The 23,893-nt window shown below is 39.0% G+C and overlaps 1 protein-coding gene across 1 annotated transcript in view; it reads left to right on the top strand.

Annotated features, from left to right (window-relative positions):
* The window catches only part of alk (ALK receptor tyrosine kinase), a 362,245-nt gene that overhangs the window by 169,889 nt on the left and 168,463 nt on the right, over positions 1–23,893 (top strand). Inside the window, exon 4 of the mRNA XM_061697428.1 lies at positions 16,891–17,095. Within this exon, the coding sequence (XP_061553412.1) occupies positions 16,891–17,095 (205 nt within the window). The remainder of the gene's footprint in view (positions 1–16,890; positions 17,096–23,893) is intronic.

Genomic DNA, 23,893 nt, shown 5'->3' on the forward strand with positions numbered 1-23,893 from the left:
CTGCCGTGAGTATTATTGCTGGTAAAAGTTAGCACAGAGGTTAGCTGCTCACTTAGACTTTAATATCCAAGATAGCGTGCTTACCTTTTATTTTATTCCTTTTGCCTCTTGCTTGCCATGTTTTGTATGTACGTTCAAATGTGCTGCCATCTGTGATGGTGGGTAGGAAGAGAGTACATGCTGAGTAGAAACAGAATTCACTATTTGACACTAATGAGATGGAGCCAATGAAAAAAATATTTCCCTCACTGCATTTCAGGCAGTATTGTCAAAGTAGATTGCTTGTGGTATGGAGTGGAAAAGTTAATGGGACAAATACCAGACAAGCTCAAAGTTCTTGGCTGTGTGATGAATTCACCTTGGAGGAAATATGCCGCAAGGGATGATTTGGTACATTCATAACAAGGGGCACTGAAAGGGTGAAAGGTCTATTCCCTCTCACCATAAGCTCAAGGAAAATTTATTAAATAAAACTATGTGTTGTTTTTCCACATGGAACAAGCCTTAACTTAAGGCACCGAGTCATGGCTTCAATAGACAGGTAGCTGAAATTTAAATGATCAAGGGAGCGCTCGGAAAACATCATGGAGGCATGACTGAATGGTGAAATACTCATTAGAAATGCAAGGACTTCACATGTACCTGAGAATTTTCTCTGTGTTGCAAGTAATCACTTCTCCAATCATCATCTAACTATCCATCCATCATCAATCACCAACTAACTTTTTTTTCAATACCTCTCTCAATTGACCCCGGCCTGTTAACCAGTCAGTCACAGGGCTGACACGTTTCCACCAAGAGATCATGCAGCTGGGTTTGCTATCATCAAGATGAATTGGTAACACCATGGCTTTGTGTCACCAAGATAGCAGTAACATGTCAATGAATTAAACAATAAAAATAAAACTGACCACACTGTGCTGTATCCTGGTCACAATAAGTAAATTAAGGAATTTTGTCTGCTCATCTTGTGTTTAAATGGTGTGGGGTTTTTTTTCTACAGAAATGATAATTCTGTTTCCATCTATCAGGGGCAGTGGTGTGTGTTGCTCTAACCTTTACAAATTGTACCTTAATTGAAGGTTGATTAGCAGTAAGACATTACAGCATATTTTGACAATTTTTACAATGGAAATGCCAAAAATATTAGACTGAAACAAACCATATTGCTTGGTATACAACAACGCTATGGAGACACACAAGTATTCACACAATTTAGATGCTTTTTTTATGATTGATGGAAAGAAGCCCAAACACGAGTAAAGGGAAAACATTCAAATGTCACACAGAAAGACACCAGTGCTAACCACTGCGACACCTTGCTGCCCCGCATTCTTAACAATCTTTCAATTTCAGTCTTACAACAACCACTCTAACCACTATTTATAGTGGGGCAAAAAAATAATTTAGTCAGCCACCTATTGTGGAAGTTCTCCCACTTAAAAAGATGACAGAGGCATGTAATTTTCATCATAGGTATACCTCACCTATGAGAGATAAAATGAAAAAAACAAAATCCAGAAAATCACATTTTTAAAGAATTTATTAGCAAATTATAGTGGAAAATAGGTATTTGGTCAATAACAAAAGTTAATCTCAATACTTTGTTAGATACCCTTTGTTGGCAAAACATTTCTTTAAGTCTTCGCAAGGTTTTCACACACTGTTGCTGGTATATTGGCCTATTCCTCCATGCAGATCTCCTCTAGAGCAGTGATGTTTTGGGGCTGTTGCTAGGCAACACAGACTTCAACTCCGTTTTATGGGGTTGAGATCTGGAGACTGGCTAGGCAACTCCAGGACCTTGAAATGCTTCTTACGAAACCACTCCTTCATTGCCCGGGCGGTGTGTTTGGGATCATTGTCATGCTGAAAGACCGAGGCACGTTTCATCTTCAATGTCCTTGCTGATGGAAGGAGGTTTTCACTCAAAATCTCACGATATATGGTCCCAATTATTCTTTCTTTTACACGGATCAGTCATCCTGGTCCCTTTGCAGAAAAACAGCCCCAAAGCATGATGTTTCCACCCACATGCTTCACAGGAGGTATGGTGTTCTTTGGATACAACTCAGCATTCTTTCTCCTCCAAAAACGACAAGTTGAGTTTTTACCAAAACGTTCTATTTTGGTTTTCATCTGACCATATGACATTCTCCGAATTCTCTTCTGGATCATCCAAATGCTCTCTCGCAAACTTCAGATGGGCCTGAACATGTACTGGCTTAAGCAGGGGGACACGTCTGGCACTGCAGGATTTGAGTCCCTAGCGGCGTAGTGTGTTACTGATGGTAGCCTTTGTTACTTTGGTCCCAGCTCTCTGCAGGTCCTTCACTAGGTCCCCTGTGTGGTTCTGGGTTTTTACTCACCGTTTTTGTGATCATTTTGACCCCACGGGGTGAGAGCTTGCGTGGAGCCCCAGATCAAGGGAGATTTTCAGTGGTCTTGTATGGCTTCCATTTTCTAATAATTGCTCCCACAGTTGATTTCTTCACAGATTCAGTCTTCCCAGCCTGGTGCAGGTCTACAATTTTGTTTCTGGTGTCCTTTGACAGCTCTTTGGTCTTGGCCATAGTGGATTTGGAGTGTGACTGTTTGAGGTTGTGGACAGGTGTCTTTTATATTGATAACAAGTTCAAACAGGTGCCATTAATACAGGTAATGAGTGGAGGAGAGAGAAGCCTCTTCAAGAAGTTACAATTCTGTGGGAGTCAGAAATTTTGCTTGTTTGTAGGTGACCAAATACATATTTCCCATCATAATTTGCTAATAAATTCTTTAAAAATCAGACAATGTGATTTTCTGGATTTTTTTCTTCTCATTTTGTCTCTCATAGGTGTGGTATACCTGTGATGAAAATTACAGGCCTCTCTCATCTTTTTAAGTCAGAGAACTTGCACAATTGGTGGCTGGCTAAATACCTTTTTTTGCCCCACTATAAATAGTGATTAGAGTGGTTGTTGTAAGACTGAAATTGAAAGATTGTTAAGAATGCGGGGCAGCAAGGTGTCGCAGTGGTTAGCACTGGAAATGAAACGAAATGAGTCTGTGACATGGTTTGAGTTTGACATCTATGTGGTTTGTCGATTGAATGCAAAAGGCAATAAATGGCGTAAAACTTGCAAAATGGGTGGATTTGAAATCGCCGACAGTGTGACATAGGTTTTTCAATATTCAAGTACCTGCCCACTGTGTTTGGTACCCACCGACTCGATTCAGCTGAACAGCAATATGGCAATTCCGGCTTTTAAGCGAGCGAGTCTCAGTTGCTTTCAAGCCACAGTTTAGTAGGTTAAGTTTAAGTATGCAGTACATCTGTTGTATTTTGCAACAATACTTAACTTTATTCATAATATACCATGTATGAATGGATAGAATAGCAAAGCTTGCATTCATTGTCGCCAGGGATGATTATCTTGGCAGATACAATTCAAATGAATGGGAGCAGATGACGAGGCTAACCTCAAAATATCCCCCTCTCTTTTAATTATCACCCATGTCCCCTTTGAGATCACATTCCCTATTAATGGGTCAACAATCCAACACTTTGTGAATTGTGCTTCACAATGATAGTAATAGGGGATAGACGTCCTGCTGACTGCCCACAGGGTAACATCACTTGCTGCAAGGGTTGTGGGGCAGAATGGCTGGAATGGGAAGTAGAACTGGGGAAAAAAAAAATAATCAAAGTAATCAGTTGACTTGTTACGCTGGCCGTGGTCACTCATAGCACACCTTCGCTGGACGGGAGCATGCTGACGAACCGCTGAAGAGGACTGATGTTGGAGGAGCATATTAATGTGGCGCAAATGAAGCAAGTGTACATTCAGTGTTTATAAATAACCCCACAATCAAACTCTTGCGAGGGACGCAAGTCTGACTGTAGCATTATCAAAGGATGCGACCTCGCTATGAATACTTGGCCGAATACTACTACTAGAGGGACGCTAGCAGACCTTGTGATATGGACCAATTAGTGCCAAGCTGTTTTCCCTATGTACATGTATATTAAAATTGGGGAATATGAGCAATCCAATCAGAGCAGAGCTCATTCACATCTCGCTTATTAATGAGAAATCTGGCTGTCTCAAATGCCAGGTGGAAAAGACCAACTAGAATTCCTCGAAAAACGACATTTTGGGCATTTCCGACCCAAATTATCTTGCAAACCTGATAAACGTACATCAAAGATTATACACAAATTAATAAAAATTTAAAAAATGAGGGAAGGGGACATTTAAGATGTATGTGGAAAGTGGGAGAAAGAGAGAGTACCTGGAGAAAATCTGCACTCTGTGAACATGCTAACTTTACACAGAAATGCTTTGAGCTGAGATTCAAATAAACAACCTCTTGATTGTGAAGCGGATGTGCTAACCCCATAATCCAACATGCTTAACTCGGTTATTACAACATATCTAAACACAACACTTTTGATCATTACCTAGATCCACATAATATTTGTAACAATAACTCAAATTTTTCACAAATGAGAATGAATTTTATTGAAAAGCAACCACATCCAACTCATTCAATTGCACAATCCTATCACACAGTAGATCACTTCTACCTTGTAAGACACACTGGTTTTTATTTACTTTTGACATTTGACAATATTAGTGATAAGTTATGCTGATTTCAGTATGAACCTCAAATGTAAGATTTGTGCAATCATATTAGAAAGGTAATGCTTTGTAACAACAACCCAGAGTACCTTCAGCGCTAATGAAACCACAAAACGACCTATGCCGCGACTTTTGGCAGCGCATCCACGTCTATGATTTCAGCACATGCAAGTCCAGTTTCAACTGAGAGGAATTAGTAGACGTGACAAAGTATTTCCACGCACTAGCCGCACTGGATGCCTCAACGACAGCCAGAGCGATGGTGGTGCTGGAGGCTTCTCTGGATACCGGCAAGTAAAACAAGCTCAAGACTTTCCTTTTGCGGCTGTTCAAACTGTTAGAAATAGAGACAGCAGACTATTTGCTATTCCTAAACAGCCTCAGAGACAGCAAACCTTCTGAGTTGACGTAAAGAATGATGACTATCACTGGTTTGTGAAGTCACATTTCTTGTTGAGCTAATTTGGGGATTTGTATCACATGATGCTGTTGACAGACTTGAATATGTATTCATTGTGCTTGCAAGGCGCTACAAGGAGAAGCTGACTGTGCTAAAAGATGTGAGCGAGGGATTTCTGTGAAATTTCTCAATCATGTCCATTACCCAAATGATGTGAATACTGCTATTATTCACTCAGATGGCATGTTACAGTTTGTTTTCAGAGTGTATCCCATATGCAGTTTTGTAGTTTTCTGTACTGGTACACCACACAATATTTTCCAGATTTCTGGAAGTCAGGAGACCCCACAGTGGCTATTAAGTCACTCCCCATTTCAGTACAAACTACAAAATCATCATCAGCAGAGATTTACTGTACATGATGTTGTGCTTTCAGACCCGTTGTCACTTGCAATACCATCAACCATTGCGATATCACATGTTTTGTATCATTTTAAAAAAACACCAGTATCATCGTGAACCATATGGTATGGCACAACGCTGTCGCTCACTCACACTATATGACCCATTAACTTTCAAGCATTTTGGTTACGCCAGCTTAGCATTGTTTAATAATAATTTTTTAAAATGTATTTAGTTTACATCTTTAATGCATTGAAGAGTTTATTGTTTCTTCCACCCCTACATGCAATACACTGACATGATGCACTCTTGGCATCCTAAATGTGTTGACTCGTGATTATGGATTGCAGTCCCTGATATTGGCTAGCGACCAGTCCAGAGCGTACCAAACCTCTCGTCAGGTGAAATAGCCTCCAGCTCCCCCGAGACCCAAAAGAGGACAAGCGGTATATAAAATAGATGAATGGAATGCAATCCAGCAAGGTCAGCGGAGGTTGGTTGGTTACCATAGCGATGTCATCTTTTATTTTATTTTTTTTATTTCTTTTAAATGACACAAACGAACAACAGTGACAATCCAGAGAGGCAGAGAGGAATGAGTGGCTCTCAGCGGAGTACATTAAAACAGAGCAACATGGATAGATTTAGGTCTCCAGGGTAGAGGGTGGCTCGCTGCTTGTATACAAAGAAATGGATAGCCTTCTGCTAAGACAGTCACAACCTTATTTATGAGCCGTGGTGATGCATTCCTTGGAGTGACACATCAGGTTTTATGCCAAGACTGCTATAACTAAACCCTTTCTGGCAGTATTGGTAGTGTTCAAATCCTGTATTTGGATATTTTTGTGCATAACTGGTGTTTAGATCTTTGTTCTGACTGATTTTTCAAGTACTGGATTTATTTCTTTTTTCTTTTGCTAAAAAAATGCTTTTTTCATCCTTATTGTATCTTTTTCTATCATAGAAATTCTAAACTGCTGTATTTACAATGTTTTAGCATAGTACTATATATGAAAGTTATAACAATGTATTTTTTAGTGGTTATAAAGTGCATTAACTAAAAACACGTTTTATGAGCTCGACAATGCTGGCAAATAAAGTCAGGACTTTAAACATTTTTGAAGCACTGAGCATATGATTTAAGTTAAATTTATATTAATTTAAATTCCAAAACTGGAGACAAAGAACCCTTCTCAGCATAGGTATTGTTTAATAGCATTATCTTTTATGCCTTTGAGTCAGTTGTGTACAGTACATTGCAAAAACACAATCAATATTGTGTTTTTGCTAAAATCATGTAATGCATTAAATTACTTATTATCAACTTATTTAAGTCATACTGGAATCAAAGAATTGCTAAATATTTCACAACAGCAGTAAACAATTTTTAATATTTATTCAACTTTATTCATCTTGTCTATTGTTAGAGACATTCATCCAAATTGGATCCACATTCCTTCAACCAGCCACGACCTGAAACATCCACATTAGAGTAACATAATGTCATCAATGTGCATTAACCATGAAACACAAGAAGTCACACTCAGAAACTGTGACTCATCCAGCCAAAGAAAAGGACAAATCAATACACTCAGCTATAGTGAGTGTGTTTCTAACTACCTTGCTCTTCTGGCATAGTGATGTGTAGAATTTTAACCCATATAATATGCATCTTTGCTGCCTGTTGCTGCGATCCAATTATGCTGATCTTCTTAAAGTAGTAACAAAGGATGCTGCTGGCTTGAAAGAACGGAGGAAAAACGGAGTGAACTATTTGTTTGAAACAAATAGTGTGCAGCAAGAGAGGCAGCGTTTATTCAGTCTAAACTCAATTGCAGTCTAAACAAAGACAGCATGACTTCAGCTATGGGAGGTACTCTTTCACTTACTGTATGCGGGCTGCATTATTATGCTCAGTGACACTGGAATCGAAACTGAAGTTCAGCTCATTCTGGGAGATACTCTCGCATTACAATAAAAATCCAAATTTTCCTTGAGGTCAATCAACAACATGTAGTCAAATGCCCCCTTCCTTTGTAAATGTGTGTGGGGGTTTGTGGGAAGCTTTTTACCTTCAAGCAAGTGCTGTAGGTTTGGGTGAACATATTGTACATAAATACATACATATGTAGTGTTTTTGTGAGCCATAATCTGTGCTGTTATTGTCTCATGGCCAATATAAATGCACAAACCCAACAACTAATCTTTTACCCTCAACCATTCTATCTGAAATGCTTTGAGATCAAGTATTGTTACTGTTTGCTCCGCCAATTCTGTTTGGGTTTAGTTAAACTGAGGTAAGATAAAGAGGATGGCTTGTGTTCATTCGTGAGTGCCAGTGCAGGCCTCAAGCACACACTCACAGCATGACGCTCCGTGTATTGATGTAAGGGAGAGAATTTGTCGCCCATAGCACAGCATGATGCCGACTATCGGATAATAAACAGATGGACTTGTTGAGCATGGCTGAGCACTCATGCACTTGATTTCAATCCTAGACTGTGGCGAGTACTAAATTATCACGATCTTTCTCAGTACCAGCAAGTGTCAGCTTTTGTCTGCATGGCATTGGAAGTCTCACACCACACTTTCAGCTTGACTGAACAGCTGCATGCGGGTGGATAAACTTTGGCAGGCAGTTGAATGGTGGAAAAGATTGCCAGAAAGCTTCATTTTGAGATAAATGAACACATGCATAATGTCAAGGAGCTATAGTAGATAACAAAGGTTTACACACCGCTGCTCAAATGCCTTTTTTTTGTTGTTGTTCTATGAAAAAATGAGAACATCACAAAACAGCAGGCAGTATTAGCACAAAACCATCAGGCTTTTCCTGAAAAACAAAGGAAGGTCAGGAAAAGCCGACTAGAACAACTGGATTTCCTTTAATGTTAATTTGAGGCACTTTAAATGGTGGTGGGTGTGTGCTGACTACCAACAAGAATTTGATTGGTTAATTCTGATCACAGCCACATTCGTCTAGTCTGTCTGTCTCTTCTATCTATCTATCTATCTATCTATCTATCTATCTATCTATCTATCTATCTATCTATCTATCTATATCTATCTATTTGCTTTGTGTTGGCAATCTAAATTTGACTGGCGAGCGAGCTTCAGATATGCCACACAAGTGCTGCTTTTTTTGACTGATTGCGTGCCGTTGCATGTGCACAAGCAGAGCCACAGTTGCTGACATGCAGTCATTTTTTTTTTTTGAACGGGACAAACAGTCAAATGCACAACTGGAAACTGAGAACACTCACAAGGAAGACACACTCACACTGAAATATCACAGCCAACCCGACTGACTTCAGCTATGGCATCACTCACGAGGCCATGCCCCTCAAAAGCACACGTGCAACACAAAAATATCGCAGTGCATTAATTATATCTTTTTTTTTTTTTTACCCTGTACATTGTCTTCATAATATCTTATTGTTTCTTACAAAATACAGTGCTATTTTTAATTTAAAACGTAACAATTTATTTATTTTTTTACGGGGGCTGGAGTGAATTAAAGACATTTCAGATGAGAACATCAATTTTAAATACGAGCTTAGCCATGAAACGAATTCAATTTGTAAGTCAAGGTACCAGTATATCTGCAACTCGACTGTTGATGTCGGAACATTGGAATCATATGAATCCTCCAAATCTCAAATGTTCCTTTTTCTTTTTCTTTCTTTAATACATTCAAACATCATAAAACAAAGATATATCACTGCCAAATGTTTATTTCATCTATTTATATCGTCATTAGAGGGAAGTGAGGTGTTTTCTGTTTTCTTTTGAAACACAGTTCATACACCCCACGGCTCACAGAAGTGCCCAATATGATGTTCTGCTTTTACCATGGAATAGCACTTCCAGGCTTCTTGTTGAAGGCAGCATTTAGATTATCCCTGCACAGCAGTCCAGGCAGGAGGTGTTGGCATGGGAAGGAAGTGTGGACTCTTTCCCAGTGGAGTGTAATCCATCAGCTCCTTTACCGAGCTGAGAGGCTATTCTCTGGCTGGCTGTTAGTCAGTTCAAATCCAGTCCTGAGCAAGTCCTCCAAAACAATAATAACAAAACATTGATACACCAAGCTAGAAGAACAAAACTGCCTTCAGGTGTAAGTGTGGCGCTCACATGCAAACACCAACATTTGTTTTTTAATTGGGGCAAATTCTTTCAATATCAAGATCAAACACAGACAAGTCATTTTCATTAGCGTTTTTTTTTCAAAAAGACTACTTAGGAGAAAATACTGCTGAAGTTCTGAAATTACTTGCTCTTACCGCCGTAATCTATAATCAGATAATATCTCCACCTTAAGGAATTCTCTCTATGAGATACTTTCGGGACATTCATGAAAAGTGTCCTATCTACCTTCCCACTGACTTTATGGATGGTAGTCTATCTGGGTAGATATCAGTTGCCAAGAGGCATGAATATTGGGGGGGCTTTTGTCCGCTCTGAGGACCTACTAATTTATGTATTAATTCCTTTTTGTCTCAGCTTCAAAGGAACTTTGCGCCCTAGTTATGTTGCTGTGCAATACCAAGTCTCCCATCCATCCATCAATTGTCTTTACCGCTTATCCTCACTGGGGTCGCGCGCTGCTGGAGCCTATCCCAGCTATCTTCGGGCGGGAGGCGGTGTACACCCTGAACCGGTCGCCAGTCAATCGCAGGGCACATAGAAACCAACAACCATTCGCACTCACATTCACACCAACAAAACAAAAATGAGCCTGGTCAAATTATGGCTTAATCAGTTGGATTTGATTCATGTATTCCATAGGGCTGTAATTCACCGACTTGATGAAGAAAAAGGGCTACAGTACGACCTAAGGAAATTTTATTATGCTTCGGGTCTTATTTTATCAACAAAGTAAGACTGACCATACTGTGCTGCAGAACATATGGCTTACTTAGGCAGCCAAAAACATCCTTTAGATTAGTCCTTGTAATGTACTTTATCCCATCTGATTGTTAAAACTCACAGAATTGGTTATATTGACAAATTCCTAAGAAGAGGTAAAATGGTTAAAATCATTAAAATCAACTGTTCTGTGATGTCTGTGCAATTCATTGAATCAAGTATGAAAGTTTTCATTCAAGCCTTGCAGTCTCTGTCCACTGGCAAAGAAACTGGTGTGCTTCAGGTGAGTTTACAGTGTTAACGTAACAGTGAAAATATTGGAAATCCTGAAACAACAACAGTTAAGCAGCCTACAGTACAGTTGTCAGATCAACCATCTCCTTACAGTAATTCTCCTTTTTGCTGACTCTATCCAATGAGAAAGTGTCCAAACCTTTGAATTCTCTCTATATACACTTGACACAAGCTTGGTTCAAGTATTTTTGACCGGCTGTTTATTTGCTCACAAAGTGAACTTTTTCCTTTTCCCACTGGATTGACATCTCACTGCAATATACTATATCAAATTTTCTGTTTTTACATGAATATATTGTTTTTATCGCTACACTCACCACACAGAGAGGCATAATAGAATGTGTTGAGAAGGCTTTTCAAAGAATGCACGAGAAAAGCTGGGAGGTGCTGAATGGATAAAATGGTGCTGAATGGATAAAATGTTGCACTTGTAGGTTACAGATGGGTGGGGATGTGCGATGGAGGAGCAGAGAATCCAAGAGAGTTTATGACAGTTCAACAACCAAAACTCCATGACTCTACATGTCCCTGTGACCTCCCATCAGTGAAGAATGCTGATACTGTCAGCATTTAACCAGACCAAATGTTTTTGTTCTGAAAGACAATGCTGGCTGATTTAATGTTTTGCAAATTTTCTCAAGACCCCCGCTGAAGTTAAACTTAAATTGGTATAATTTACTCTTACTCTTAAAATAAGAAAAAAGTCTTGCTCCTCAGCTGGGACCTCGTGCAAACCTTTTGTTTTGTCTTATTACGAGTATATCGGTATTTAGTATTAGCTGTAATATCTTATTGAGAAAAATATATTTTTACTCACAATGAGATAACTTGTTTAATACAAAACTTGCTTCTGAAGATTATCTTTCTTTTTAGGTTAGAAATAAGGACAATTTCCAAGAAACTCTCAAGTGGGATTATAGCTGCACTCTAATATTGCCCTGCACTCAATAAGTGAGTGTGAATAAAATTAAAATATAACCTAAATTTTAGTAATGCTGGACTGCTATCACAGGTTAAAAGCTGTAGAGGACACAAACTGCTCCTTTCTGGTTTTCAAAATTATAAGCAAATTTAATGAATAAATTGTATTATATCTAGCCTAGTTATTATCCCTGTTGTTTCCGTATTAGTAGTAGTTCATTCATCCAACATTTTCTCAGTCGAAAGTTATGAGACTAAACTTGTGACAAATGATTAAATGTATTTATTTTATGTATTTTGTTACCATGGAAACATACTGTACTTGTTGTTTTGCATCATTGTTCTCTATTTCACTTTAAACTACATGAAGCAGCATAGTGAGTATAGTATAAATATTCTATATATGAAAATGGAATGATTGTGTCACGAGTTGATCCAGACGGGACCCAAGAGTAGGCGGAGACTGAGAGGTTGTGATGAAAAGTTTTATTGAACAATGGGGAATGGAAATGGTCCTTGAGATATGCTGACGGCTTGTTGAGGCATGGAACGCGTGGCAGACGGTGACGAGGACAGGCGGCTGGCTTGCCGGCGTGGATGCGAGGAACACGGAGGGAACACTGAGGACAAGGAGAGACACGGAGGTCACGAGGAATTGAGTAAGCTTACGTGGAGACTGAGGAGCCGTGGTTTTGTATTCAGCAAGGGCATTGAAGGTGAAACGTGGCTCGATCTTTCAGCATGACAATGATCCCAAACACATTGCCCGGGCAACGAAGGAGTGGCTTCGTAAGAAGCATTTCAAGGTCCTGGAGTGGCCTAGCCAGTCTCCGGATCTCAATCTTTGGAGGAAGTTGAAAGTCTGTGTTGCCCAGTGGCAGCCCCAAAACATCACTGCACTCAAGGTTTTCAATAAACATCAGAATAATAACCAAAAATAATAAATAAATTAAACAGAGGGAGTATTTAAAACTCCCCTGTTACACAGCAAAACTGTTCAAGCACAAAATGCCCACAAATCCACATTTCTGCAAGAGGCTGAACAAAAATAAATAAATAAATGAATGAATAAATAAGGGTTTGAAGACAAGGGATGCAATGGTTGACTATTCCTTCCTTTTTTTCTTTTCTTATTCTTTCCTGGCTAAAATCCTATTTGACCCACTCCTGTACTTCAAAAACTCCATTAGCTTCCTGTCCCCCAGCACATTGCATTTAAAGTCCTTCTCCTAACCTACAAAGCCCCCCATAACCTGGCCCCCTCGTACTTCACCCACCTGCTCCACCACCATTCGCCTTTTCGCCCCTTCCGTTCCTCTGATGCAAACCTATTTTTCCCACCACTCAGAACCAAGCACCGAACCTGGGGCAAAAGAGCCTTCTACAGACTGGAGCTGTCCCCTCTCTCTGGAACTCATCCATGACTGCATAAATTTGTCCCTGTTCAAAACCCTCACCAAAACTAATCTTTTTAAAATGGCTTTTAATGTTAACATTTTACTTTGTATTTTGCACGTGATTTCTATTTTTTTTAATATCTGCTTTTTTGCTGTTTTTAACCTTGTACTGTTAAGCATGTTTGAGGGGCTAGAAATGTATCAATAAAGTCTTAGTTTTTATAATAATCTTAATTATATTATTATTATTATTTATTGAACGCAAGATCAGAATATATCATATCTTATTGTTTTACAGTTGCAGCAAAGCATGTATTAAAAAAATCACAAATCTATATTTCTTTATTACACAGTCAATGTATTTGATAAAGGGAGAGACTTGTTTTAACATTAACAATAACTGCATTCCAGAATTTAAATGAGTTTGTAAGAAAGGAATAAATTAATTCGATGTGATAATTTGCCTTTTAATTTCCTTATAGCAAAGGTGTATGAGCTTCTTTACCAGTAGACCTGACTTGGTTCCAGGCTTTGTCTCTTGCTTTGAGCAGTAACAATAAGTCACAGGATATTCTGGGGTTTGTTCTGTTTTTAACCCTAAGCTTTTTAAAGGAAGCATGTATAGACAGTCGAAAAAACGGCTGTGAAATAAAATGAGATAAAAAGAATGGCCCTGGTATTCCTATCCTGATCAAAAGTTAGATGTTTCTTTTTCATAGGCATCTTCTGAATGACTCTTATTTTGACCTGTCACCTAAGGACAATTTACATGGGGTGACCAGGGCCTGCCCTGGACAACATCGTTCCTGGGATCACACTGGCATTAAACTCTCTCCACCATGTTTATGTGGTAAATCACAGAGGTGCCGAACAAGTCTTAAAGCACCAATCATCATCAATCATTTGTGAAAAAGTAGTAAGTTTATACAGTAACTATAGTAACAGCAATGACTATGGTTGATGAAGGGACTTTGAGAATGTAGAGCATGGAATGTAGCTGGATGGTGAAGTATTGGAGCAGAACTGATTGTCTCAGAAACTCTCAATTAACGTCATATTTTACACGCAACTTGCAGGTTGGACATGAATTAGACTGCAAGCAGTATGTGATTGCGCTGTAATCACCTGTAACGTATATTAGTCGAATAAAATTTTTATTAATTTAGGAGAAAAGAATTAGCTGGAAGGGATGCCTGCGTGACTTCCAGTTTAGCGTAATTTTAAATTACAGTGTTATAAATCAAGATATTTTATATTTTATCAACTTTAATGAGATCTAACAGGGGAATATACAGGGAAACAACATAGGGAAAAAAACAAGAAAAAAAACATGAAACAAACAAGGATAGACGAACAGTGGCAAAGTAAACTGACTTGTGTTGTGAGGTTGGTAGTGAGCATGGGATGAGAAGGAGTCTAGCTGGAAGGGACGTTTGGTGTCTCCCAGCTTCCGTCACCTTGTGGTGAGAGGTTGGGGGCTCCCCGGGCTGGGCCAGGCCGGTAGATGGAACAACGATAGAGTGAGAGATCGAGCGAGGCAAAGAGCCAGAGACAAATGAGCTTTGTCCTTTTTGTCCACTCCAGAGAAGAGACCGGCCCCTTTTGACCAAATGGAAGACAGACCGCGCCTCTAGAATTGCATTTCATCTATGTGTAATTTGTGGTTTAAAATCATCCATCCATCTTGGTTTGGCATTGTGTTGCTGAAATAAGCAGGGGCGTTCATGAAACAGACGTTGCTTGGATGGCAGCATATGTTTCTCCAAAACCTGTATGTACATTTCAGCATTCATGGTGCCTTCACAGATGTGTAAGTTATCCATGCCATTGGCACTAACACAGCCCCATACCATCACAGATGCTGACTTTTGAACTTTGCATCCATAACAGTCCGGATGGTTCTTTTCCTCTTTGGCCCGGAGGACACGATGTCCACAATTTCCAAAAACAATTTGAAATGTGGACTCCATAGAACACTTTTCCACTTTGCATCAGTCCATCTTAGATGACCTCGGGCCCAGAGAAGCCGGCAGCGTTTCTGGGTGTTGTTGATAAATGGCTTCTGCTTTGCATAGTAGAGTTTCAAGTTGCACTTACGGATGTAGCGCTGAATTGTATTTACTGACATTGGTTTTCTGAAGTGTTCCTGAGCCCATGTGGTGATATCCTTTACACCTTGATGCAGTGCCGCCTGAGGGATCGAAGGGCAGGGGCATTCAATGTTGGTTTTCGGCCTTGCCGCTTACATGCCGTGATTTTTCCAGATTCTCTAAACCTTTTGATGATATTATGGACCGTGGATGATGAAATCGCTAAATTCCTTGCAGTTGTATGTTGAGGAACATTGTCCTTAAACTGTTTGACTATTTTCTCACACACTTGTTCACAAAGAGATGAACTTCACCCCATCTTTGCGTGTGAATGACTGAGCAATTCAGGGAAGCTCCTTTTATACTCAATCATGGCACCCACCTGTTTCCAATTAGCCTGTTCACCTGTGAGATGTTCCAAACAGGTGAGCATTCCTCAACGTTCTCAGTCTTTTTTGCCACCTGTCCCAGCTTTTTTGGAACGTGTTGCAGCCATAAAATGGTAAGTTAATGATTATTTGCTAAAACCAATCAAGTTTATCAGTTTGAACATTAAATATTTTGTCTTTGTAGTGTATTCGATTAAATATAGGTTGAACATGATTTGCAAATCATTGTATTCTGTTTTTATTTATGTATAACACAACATCCCAACTTCATTGGAATTCGGGTTGTATGACTAAGATGGAATACATGAATATGATTACCAGCTTTAAAATACTTGATTATCTTGTGATGACATAATAACGGGAAATATAATTTGCAAGATACAGTAGGGCCATTTCAAACATCTGAAGTTTGCGTGGTCCTTTCACATCCTTTCCCATCCAGCACAACATATGAATTGCATATTGCCAAAACTAATGGGAAAAGGCGGTTTAAGTGCAGCTTTTGAGATACACAAGGAGACATATGTGACCTAGTTTGAGAAGTACACTTTAACACATCCTCGGTACGTTGATTTCACTATTAGCTAGAAGAGAGACTGATCTGGAAACAAACTTGAACAGGAACAAAAACAAATATTAACTGCGTTAAAACCTATTTTAAGATCTAGTTTCTCGGCACACCAATTTTCACTGCAACAACAAAATAATTCACAATGTCATGGCATCTTCATCTTGAATGCCTCGTGAGAATAATGATATTGATTAATTCTGTCAGATTTCGTTTTGCAATTTTAACTTCGGCTCATCAACAGTAGGTACCTTAACGGAGTGTATTAAACATTTATATTCTTTTCAAGTTAAAATTCTTTGTGCTCCTCCAGCCCGAATGAGCACAGTTGGTTTGAAAGTGAAATGAGACTTGACGTCAATGCAAGAAAAAAAAGTCTTTGATTTTTTTTTTTTCATCTGCACCTCCTTTTTTACTTTTTCCTCTGCCAAGGCTCTTTTTGGCTGTTTCATTTCATGCATTTTCATTCAGTGCTACAGCTCACCCTTCCCTCCAAAGTAGTTTAAATCAAGAGTGTCAGCATTTATTTCACTCATGATTATCTTTGTGATTACGTTTACTGTTTTATTTATCCATTTTTACCAACATAAATTATACTGGAACATGATTGTGTGTCTGTTTTTGTAATTGAAGCAAATTTGTGATTTCTGGTTTTGGGCTCGTCACTGATGGTGTAGTGGTACACTCGCCTGACTTTGGTGCGGGCAGCGTGGGTTCAGTTCCCACTCAGTGACGGTGTGAACGTGAGTGCGAATGGTTGTCCGTGTCTATATGTGCCCTGCGACTGACTGGCGACCAGTTCAGGGTGTAGTCCGCCTTTCGCCCAAAGTCAGTTGGGATAGGCTCCAACGCCCCGCGACCTTAACCAGGATAATCGGTGTTGAAAATGGATGGATGGATGGTTTTGGGCTCAATACTGTGTTTTCCCTTCCTCCTAGGTCAGTTCTTTTGGGTGAATGGTTCCTCCTTTGGGGGCCCCTGGGTGCTGAGTCCTTGGCTGCGGAGTGGCCCAACCACCTGCAGCATGGAATTGGCCTTGTACCTGAACCCCAAGCAAAGTGGGAAATACACCATATGGCTCATTGAGCGGGACAAGCCACAACTTGCTCTCTTCTCAACTGACACATTACCTCCTATGACAGGGTGAGTACTGGTTTTGATTTGTTGTAAAGTCTAAACCAGACCTTGAAAAAGAATCATGGAGGTGGCCCAGCTACCATACAACTCAGATTAAAATGTTTATAAATAAATGCATAATTTTCACAGCACGGGACAGAGATTTAATGCATGCTTAACATCATGATGGTGTGGATCTGGGATTGAAGCAGTTTTACAGCAATTGATCCCTTTTTTTTTGTTTTTAAACAATATGAGTGAACACCGATTCAGTGCCGCATGCTTGCCATGTTCTTTTGCGTTTGTTAAGGCAGGACTCCATGTCTTTTGGAGCATTTCACTTCCAGTTTACTCTTGTGCACAAAGCTTCCACCTATACATGGATACTCATGCATCGATATGTCCTTTTCTTCCATTTGTCTGGGTTTTGTTTATGACTACAGCAGTTTAAGCAGTCCCTGGTGTTCTCTCTGTTCTATTATTTTCACAGGGAATGCCAGATCATACGTCTGTAGTTGTTTTTGTACAAGTGGTATGCTGTATTACATGGACTGTGTTTAAATGTGATCTCTTTTTCTGTGCGTCACGCGTCTGAGATGCACAAAAATGAGCATGGACATGCAGGGGCATGCAAAGTAAAATCTGCGTCTGAGGATGCAATGCTATGGATTAATATTCCAGCGTGGTGCTGGAAATTCGCTGTATCAATTATTTTAACAAGACAGGGCTCTAAAGCGTGACTAATTTGGTCATATATGTGCCGTAATTTCTGAATAGTGTGGCAAAAAAAAAAAAAAAAGAGAGCGCGGCTCGACCTGTATGCGCATTTAAGGAAGTAAAACGATTTCCGCAATTTGAAAGCAGACACGTGAAAGCCATCTGGTCTCTAAACCAATGAAAGATCGTGAAGGGCAATCTACTTCTTTATCTTTTCTCTAGTTTATTTATCGACAGGTAACAACAGGCACCTTCAAGTTGTTCCAACTAGTCGATTTATTTCTTCTTCTTAGTCTATTTATATCTGAATTGGTATTTTTATAATTTTTATGAGTACCATCTTTGTTTAATGTTGCACCATCGTACCCAGACAAAACCTAGTTGTGAATGTATCTTCCACTAAAGATGTCATCTTTCACTATCAAACTGTCAATAGAAGTTTCAGTGTGAATTTAAAATCAAATATAAATATGTAGTCATTTAGAGGCTGGCAAAATCAATGACTCACTCAAACAGGGATTCTTGAAGCTCAAATTGCCGTTGTGATTTCTTGTTTTGTCCACATAAATGCTGCAGATTTGACAAGCCATTTGGACACTTTGTCGAGCTGACGTCACCACACCTAACTGTCTGATAATGGAGCAGGCTGTTTTGTCTGTGTGGAAGTGCTCACATTCCTAGCAATACCCCGCTTTGATGCGTCAGTCTGAAAGGGACAGGCGAATAAATCCTGGCTCTACTGTTATGCCTCTGCAGTAGTTTGCCTGTAATCCTGTGTGAAAGCAGCTACAATTAAATGTGTGCTGAGGTCAGCGCAGGAACGACAATTGCTTTCAAGGATCGTTGGCAGTGAGTCTCGGGTGTTAAAGTTCACAGGCTGATCGTGACCGGCGGCATTTTGTCTTTTTTTTATGGCTCGGATACTACAGTGGGAGCCAGCAAATTCCAAGATCGGCATCAACATTCTGCATCGATCACTTACACACAGGACAGCAAGCCAGGAAAATGCCAGCTTAGATGACTATTGAGTAAGAACCTAAAAATGGCGGCAGACAACATAGACCTTTACTTCTGCAAAAGCAGCCCTTCCCCAACTTGCCAAAACACTGCCATTAAGTTGAAGCCAAGAAAGAGAAATTAATTAAAATAAACTAAATCACTGTCACAAAAAATAAAAGAAGGGAAAATCTGTAGCCCAACATTTAGAAGTGTACTAAATAGTAGACATTTACTTTATTACATTTACTGAAAGGTAAAGTTTGCAATTTAAAAAAAAAACAACACTTTTTCTCCTGTATGTTAAAACTGTCTGTATGACCTGACAGTAAAATATTATAAGGATATTTCAACAAATCCACCCTCTCTGGCTCCATCTAATGCCTTTAACTTAGTTTTAATTATTGCATATACAGCTGCAACCAATGGCATCAATGTCACCGTTCTCACTACAAAATAAGGTAAGTTGATCACGTCTATTATACTTTTAATTGATTGTAAATTCCCAAAACAACACATATCATTTGTGTGTGCCAATACTCTTGACGTGCTGTGCACAGTAATGTTGCTCGCTCGTGGCCCACAGTTTCATCAATCCAATATAACCACAAGCACCATTTGACTGTATTTCAACAATCAAATGGAGCCAGGCAGTCACATAACCGCACACAAAGGGTGCATCTCCAGTCTTTTAAATGCAACGTTCCGAGCTCCTCGCGATTCAAAACATTGAACGCGACCTGGAAGTTGTTGTCACGCCGCCATATTATGGAGCGTCTCAAGTGTCTTAAACGAGCATGGAGGAGCAAAGATCGAGCATCAAGGAACCTCCACGTGCTGGTTTAAATCGAGGAACGTCTGATGTATCCTCCACGGAAGTCCAATAGCTCCTCGTTGTGACATTTAAAATGGCCGTGCACCAGCTCGATCATGACCACGGAAGAACTTCATGTTAAATAGTTAATCTTCTGTTTTTCGTCATACCTTCATTATTGTAGTTTGAATATACATATTTTGCTGAGTGTCTGTTGTATTTGGGGCAGTATTTAATACTAAAATGACTTAATTACACTGGCTAATTGTTACTATACGCCGAACCAACCACATATTTCTAAGGATTGTGTAGTAATGAGGCTGTCATTTTGTGAAATGCATTTGGGCACATAAAGAAAAAAAAAATATTCAGTTGGTTCTACACTGTTTAATAAATAGGCAACATCAACACATATATTTTTAAGAGTCATTCCAAAAATGCGCTGTGCGACGGGGAGGTCGGAGGACAGGATGGGTTTGCGATTGACCAATCACAATTGTTTCTGCCTCTGCAAAGTTGTAAAGAGTAACTGTCTTGATTATATTTGACTTTAATGTCATCGCACTTAATATACAGTATAAATCATAAAGTGGACATTTGTGGTTATAGTAATAATTTACCCACGCAGACGGTTCATTTGTGTAACATCAATGATGTGACATCATCTTGAGTAGATGTCTCCATGAAATGACATCACCGAGGAACGATTGTCTTATTTCTCCCAAAGATTCCTACCTCCTCCTGTATCGCTCCTCTGTCAATGTCCTGGCTCCTCGATGGAATTTCTGGTGAGAGGAGCTAGCACGTAAACAGAGGAGCTCGGAGCTAGGAAGTTCCAAATATACAACCCCAATTCCAATGAAGTTGGGACGTTGTGTTAAACGTAAATAAAATCAGAATACAATGATTTGCAAATCATGTTCAACCTATATTTAATTGAATACACGACAAAGACAAGATATTTCATGTTCAAACTGATAAACTTGATTGTTTTTAGCAAATAATCATTAACTTAGAATTTTATGGCTAAATGATTTTAGCAAATGGCTGAAATAGAACAAAGAGTGAAAAATTTAAGGAAGGTCTGAATACTTTCCGTACCCACTGTGCCTCGGCTTACATTGAAAACATCATAATATCCGAATAAATTATTGTATGTTATATTCCATTGTATTGTATATTGAAATTATGGATATTATATTTATTTGTTATCTTTTTCAGTGCCTATGTCGTGTCAATGAACATTTCCCACAATGCCAAAATTGAATGCCATGTATTCTTTTTCCATGCACGAAACATATTTCTAATATTTGCGCACTCACAGCTTTTCATTAGTTTTTATTAAGATCATTGGTCACATAATTAGTAAATGATTATTTGCTCAGTTCAGAATAAATTATTTTAGATTTACATTCATTAATTCAGGATTCTCATTAACACACGCTTTCATTTATCAACACTACAGTCACAAAGCATTCCGTATTTCTCAGTGCATTGAAGCTCCACTCTGAATTCATAACTGAAAGTGTAAATAATAATAATAATAATAATAATAATAATAAAGCATTGGCTTTGGCCATCAACCAGCAAGCAAGATGTCCTGTGCAACAACATTCGCTCACCTTAAGCCTCAAAGTCTACATTTTAAATACGTTGTTGGGGTGAGGAAAAAAAACAAAAAACTTTGACTCACCGAATTGTCGTCACTCAGAATGTCTTTAAAAACTCATAACTGCGAGGATCATTGCATTTCATACGGCAGCCGGGGAGACGCATTTGGTCATCCAGATAAGCTCTTTTCTTTTGGATAACTGCTGTGGTTCAGAAGCATGGCTTCTTTGGCCGATTCCAGATGGATAATCACCTGCAGTCAATGTTACTATTTGCTTGAATGATTATTTTTGGCTTGCTGCCCTCAGCCCTCAGTTTTCCATAACTTTAAACTTTGACTCACTGTCTGGTTTAGGGTTTAAAAAGAGGCTTTGCTTGCCAAGCAGAGCATTCATCCAGTGTGTTAACCATGCCAGGAAGCACGTTTCAAACCAGGTAATGTGAGGCTTAAGAAAATAATTTCAAGTTGTCTTTTGGTTTTCTGTGGCCATTGTGCTGTTTGGCTTTTGCATTGATCCATGCCATTGATATTCGTATCCCAGCCCATATTTGGAAAAGGAACAGATGGTCGTTATAGTCCCTTCATGAGAGCTTCTCTTCTACATGTTTCCACTTGAGCTGCACTCATGCATATGTTCATTCCAAGCACTCAATTACAGCTCCAATACATGGCCTGTAGCACCTGTGCTGCACACCACCTCTCAGGCAGCTGCAAAATGTCCATATCGGGATTTCCACTTCAAGCTTCTCAAATTCATCACAAAACAAACAAATCCACTGGAGATGAGCTAAATCGCCACATGCAAATTGGCTATTAGTTTTCCTTTAATTAAAACTGAAATTGGAGATTTTTTGCTGCATACTCCAGTGGTGATGTCATACAGCAAAATTGTAAAAGTGTTGATGCAAAAGCTATCCATCCATCCATCTTCCGTTCCACCTATCCTCACTAGGGTCGCGGGTGTGCTGGAGGCCAGCTATCTTCGGGCGAGAGAGACACCCAGAACTGGTCGTCAGCCAATCACTGGGCACATAGAAACAAACAACCATTCACACTCACATTCACACCTACGGGCAAGTTAGACTCTTCAATTAATGCATGTTTTTGGGATGTGAGAGGAAACCGGAATGCCCGGAGAAAACCCACGCAGGCATGGGGAGAACATGCAAACTCCTCACAGGCGGGGCCGGGGATTGAACCCCGGTCCTCAGAACTGTGAGGCAGATGTTCTAACCAGTCGTCCACCGATGCAAAAGCAAAATTTTTAAAATAGTGAAACCATTTAGTTTGTCTGTATGGAAGCTGACAGTACATTTGGAAAACAACTTTGGCTCCGCTGGGAAAAGCAATGTGTGTTATGCGTACAGGCATACTAGAGTGGAGTGGAGTGAATTGGACACATGCAAGATTATAAAGAAAATTAATTCTAAATCAGGGTTGTAAACATCTATATCACTTTACTGCAGTCTCAAAAGAAAAATAGGACCAGCAGTGTAAAAAAACTTCATTAAACCAACACAAAAAAATAACTCCACTTTGGTCGCACCAAAGTTGGATGATGTTGAGGGGGACTAGCGATTTAAAAGCGCAAATTGACCTCACAACCAATTATCCCAAAGAAAATAAAGGAAATTTAAGTAATCTGTTCCAGGATCAAACTATAAACATCATAAATCGTATTAAGTATACAGGCAATGTTTTACATTATTCGCTTTCAGTGAAGAAAATGAATAAAAGTACCCACTCTTTGTCCGCCTCATTACATATGAGTAACATAACATCATAGAAAACAGTGGTTTGACCTCTAAAATATTGTGCACATTTAGGGGGTATTTTTGAGAAACTTTTGCTTGAATTCAAAATTGTCCATCCATTTAGGCAAGTCAAGGCAAATTTATTTCATATAGCACATTTCAAAAACAAAGTAACTCAATGTGCTTTATTTACATGATTAAAACCATTTAAAACAACAACAAAAAACAGGGAGATTAGAAATTTTAGATTTCACTGTCTATTGTTCAGACTGTAGATTTTGCTTCAGTGAGGTTGGAAAATGAATTTTACATTAATCATTTACCTTGACTAACTTTTCGTTTTAAAAAAATCCTCTCCCATAGTACTTCCACAGATGAATTGATGAATGCAGTACAATTGCACCAAAGATTATTTTCACTCATTAAACCATCATGATTTTTGTGCAAACAACCCCGTGTCTCTTGAAGTCAGAAAAAAAGGAAAGTATGTTTCCAGCACACATTTAGTTTAACCTCAATGAAACTTATTAGTTTTGTAAATTAAAAACTCAATCACAAAAGCAGACAGCTCTAGTTTTTGTGAAGTAAGTAATTGGGTATATAAACTAATAATTTTTATGTAAGGTTTTCTAAATTAATCTACTATATAGTAAGCACTTAAGAGATTGAAAAGGTCTTTCAAAGAGGTTTTTGATGTCACTTAATCACAAAACCAGATGAGTCCGAGAAAATAATTTAGTTAAAAAAGTCAAAAATGTTCACATAAATATAAAACGACACTGAATTGGAAGCATTATGCTTTGTGAATCAACATTAATAACGAGTGATTGTATGAAAACTACAATCTCTTGAACTAACCCTTAACTTTAATTTAAATTGACCCAAATGAACACTTAATCCTATTCCTTCAAAGGGATAGAAAAGTCATACTG

The sequence above is a fragment of the Phycodurus eques genome, chromosome 14 (assembly GCF_024500275.1).
Source record: "Phycodurus eques isolate BA_2022a chromosome 14, UOR_Pequ_1.1, whole genome shotgun sequence".
NCBI lineage: Eukaryota > Metazoa > Chordata > Actinopteri > Syngnathiformes > Syngnathidae > Phycodurus > Phycodurus eques.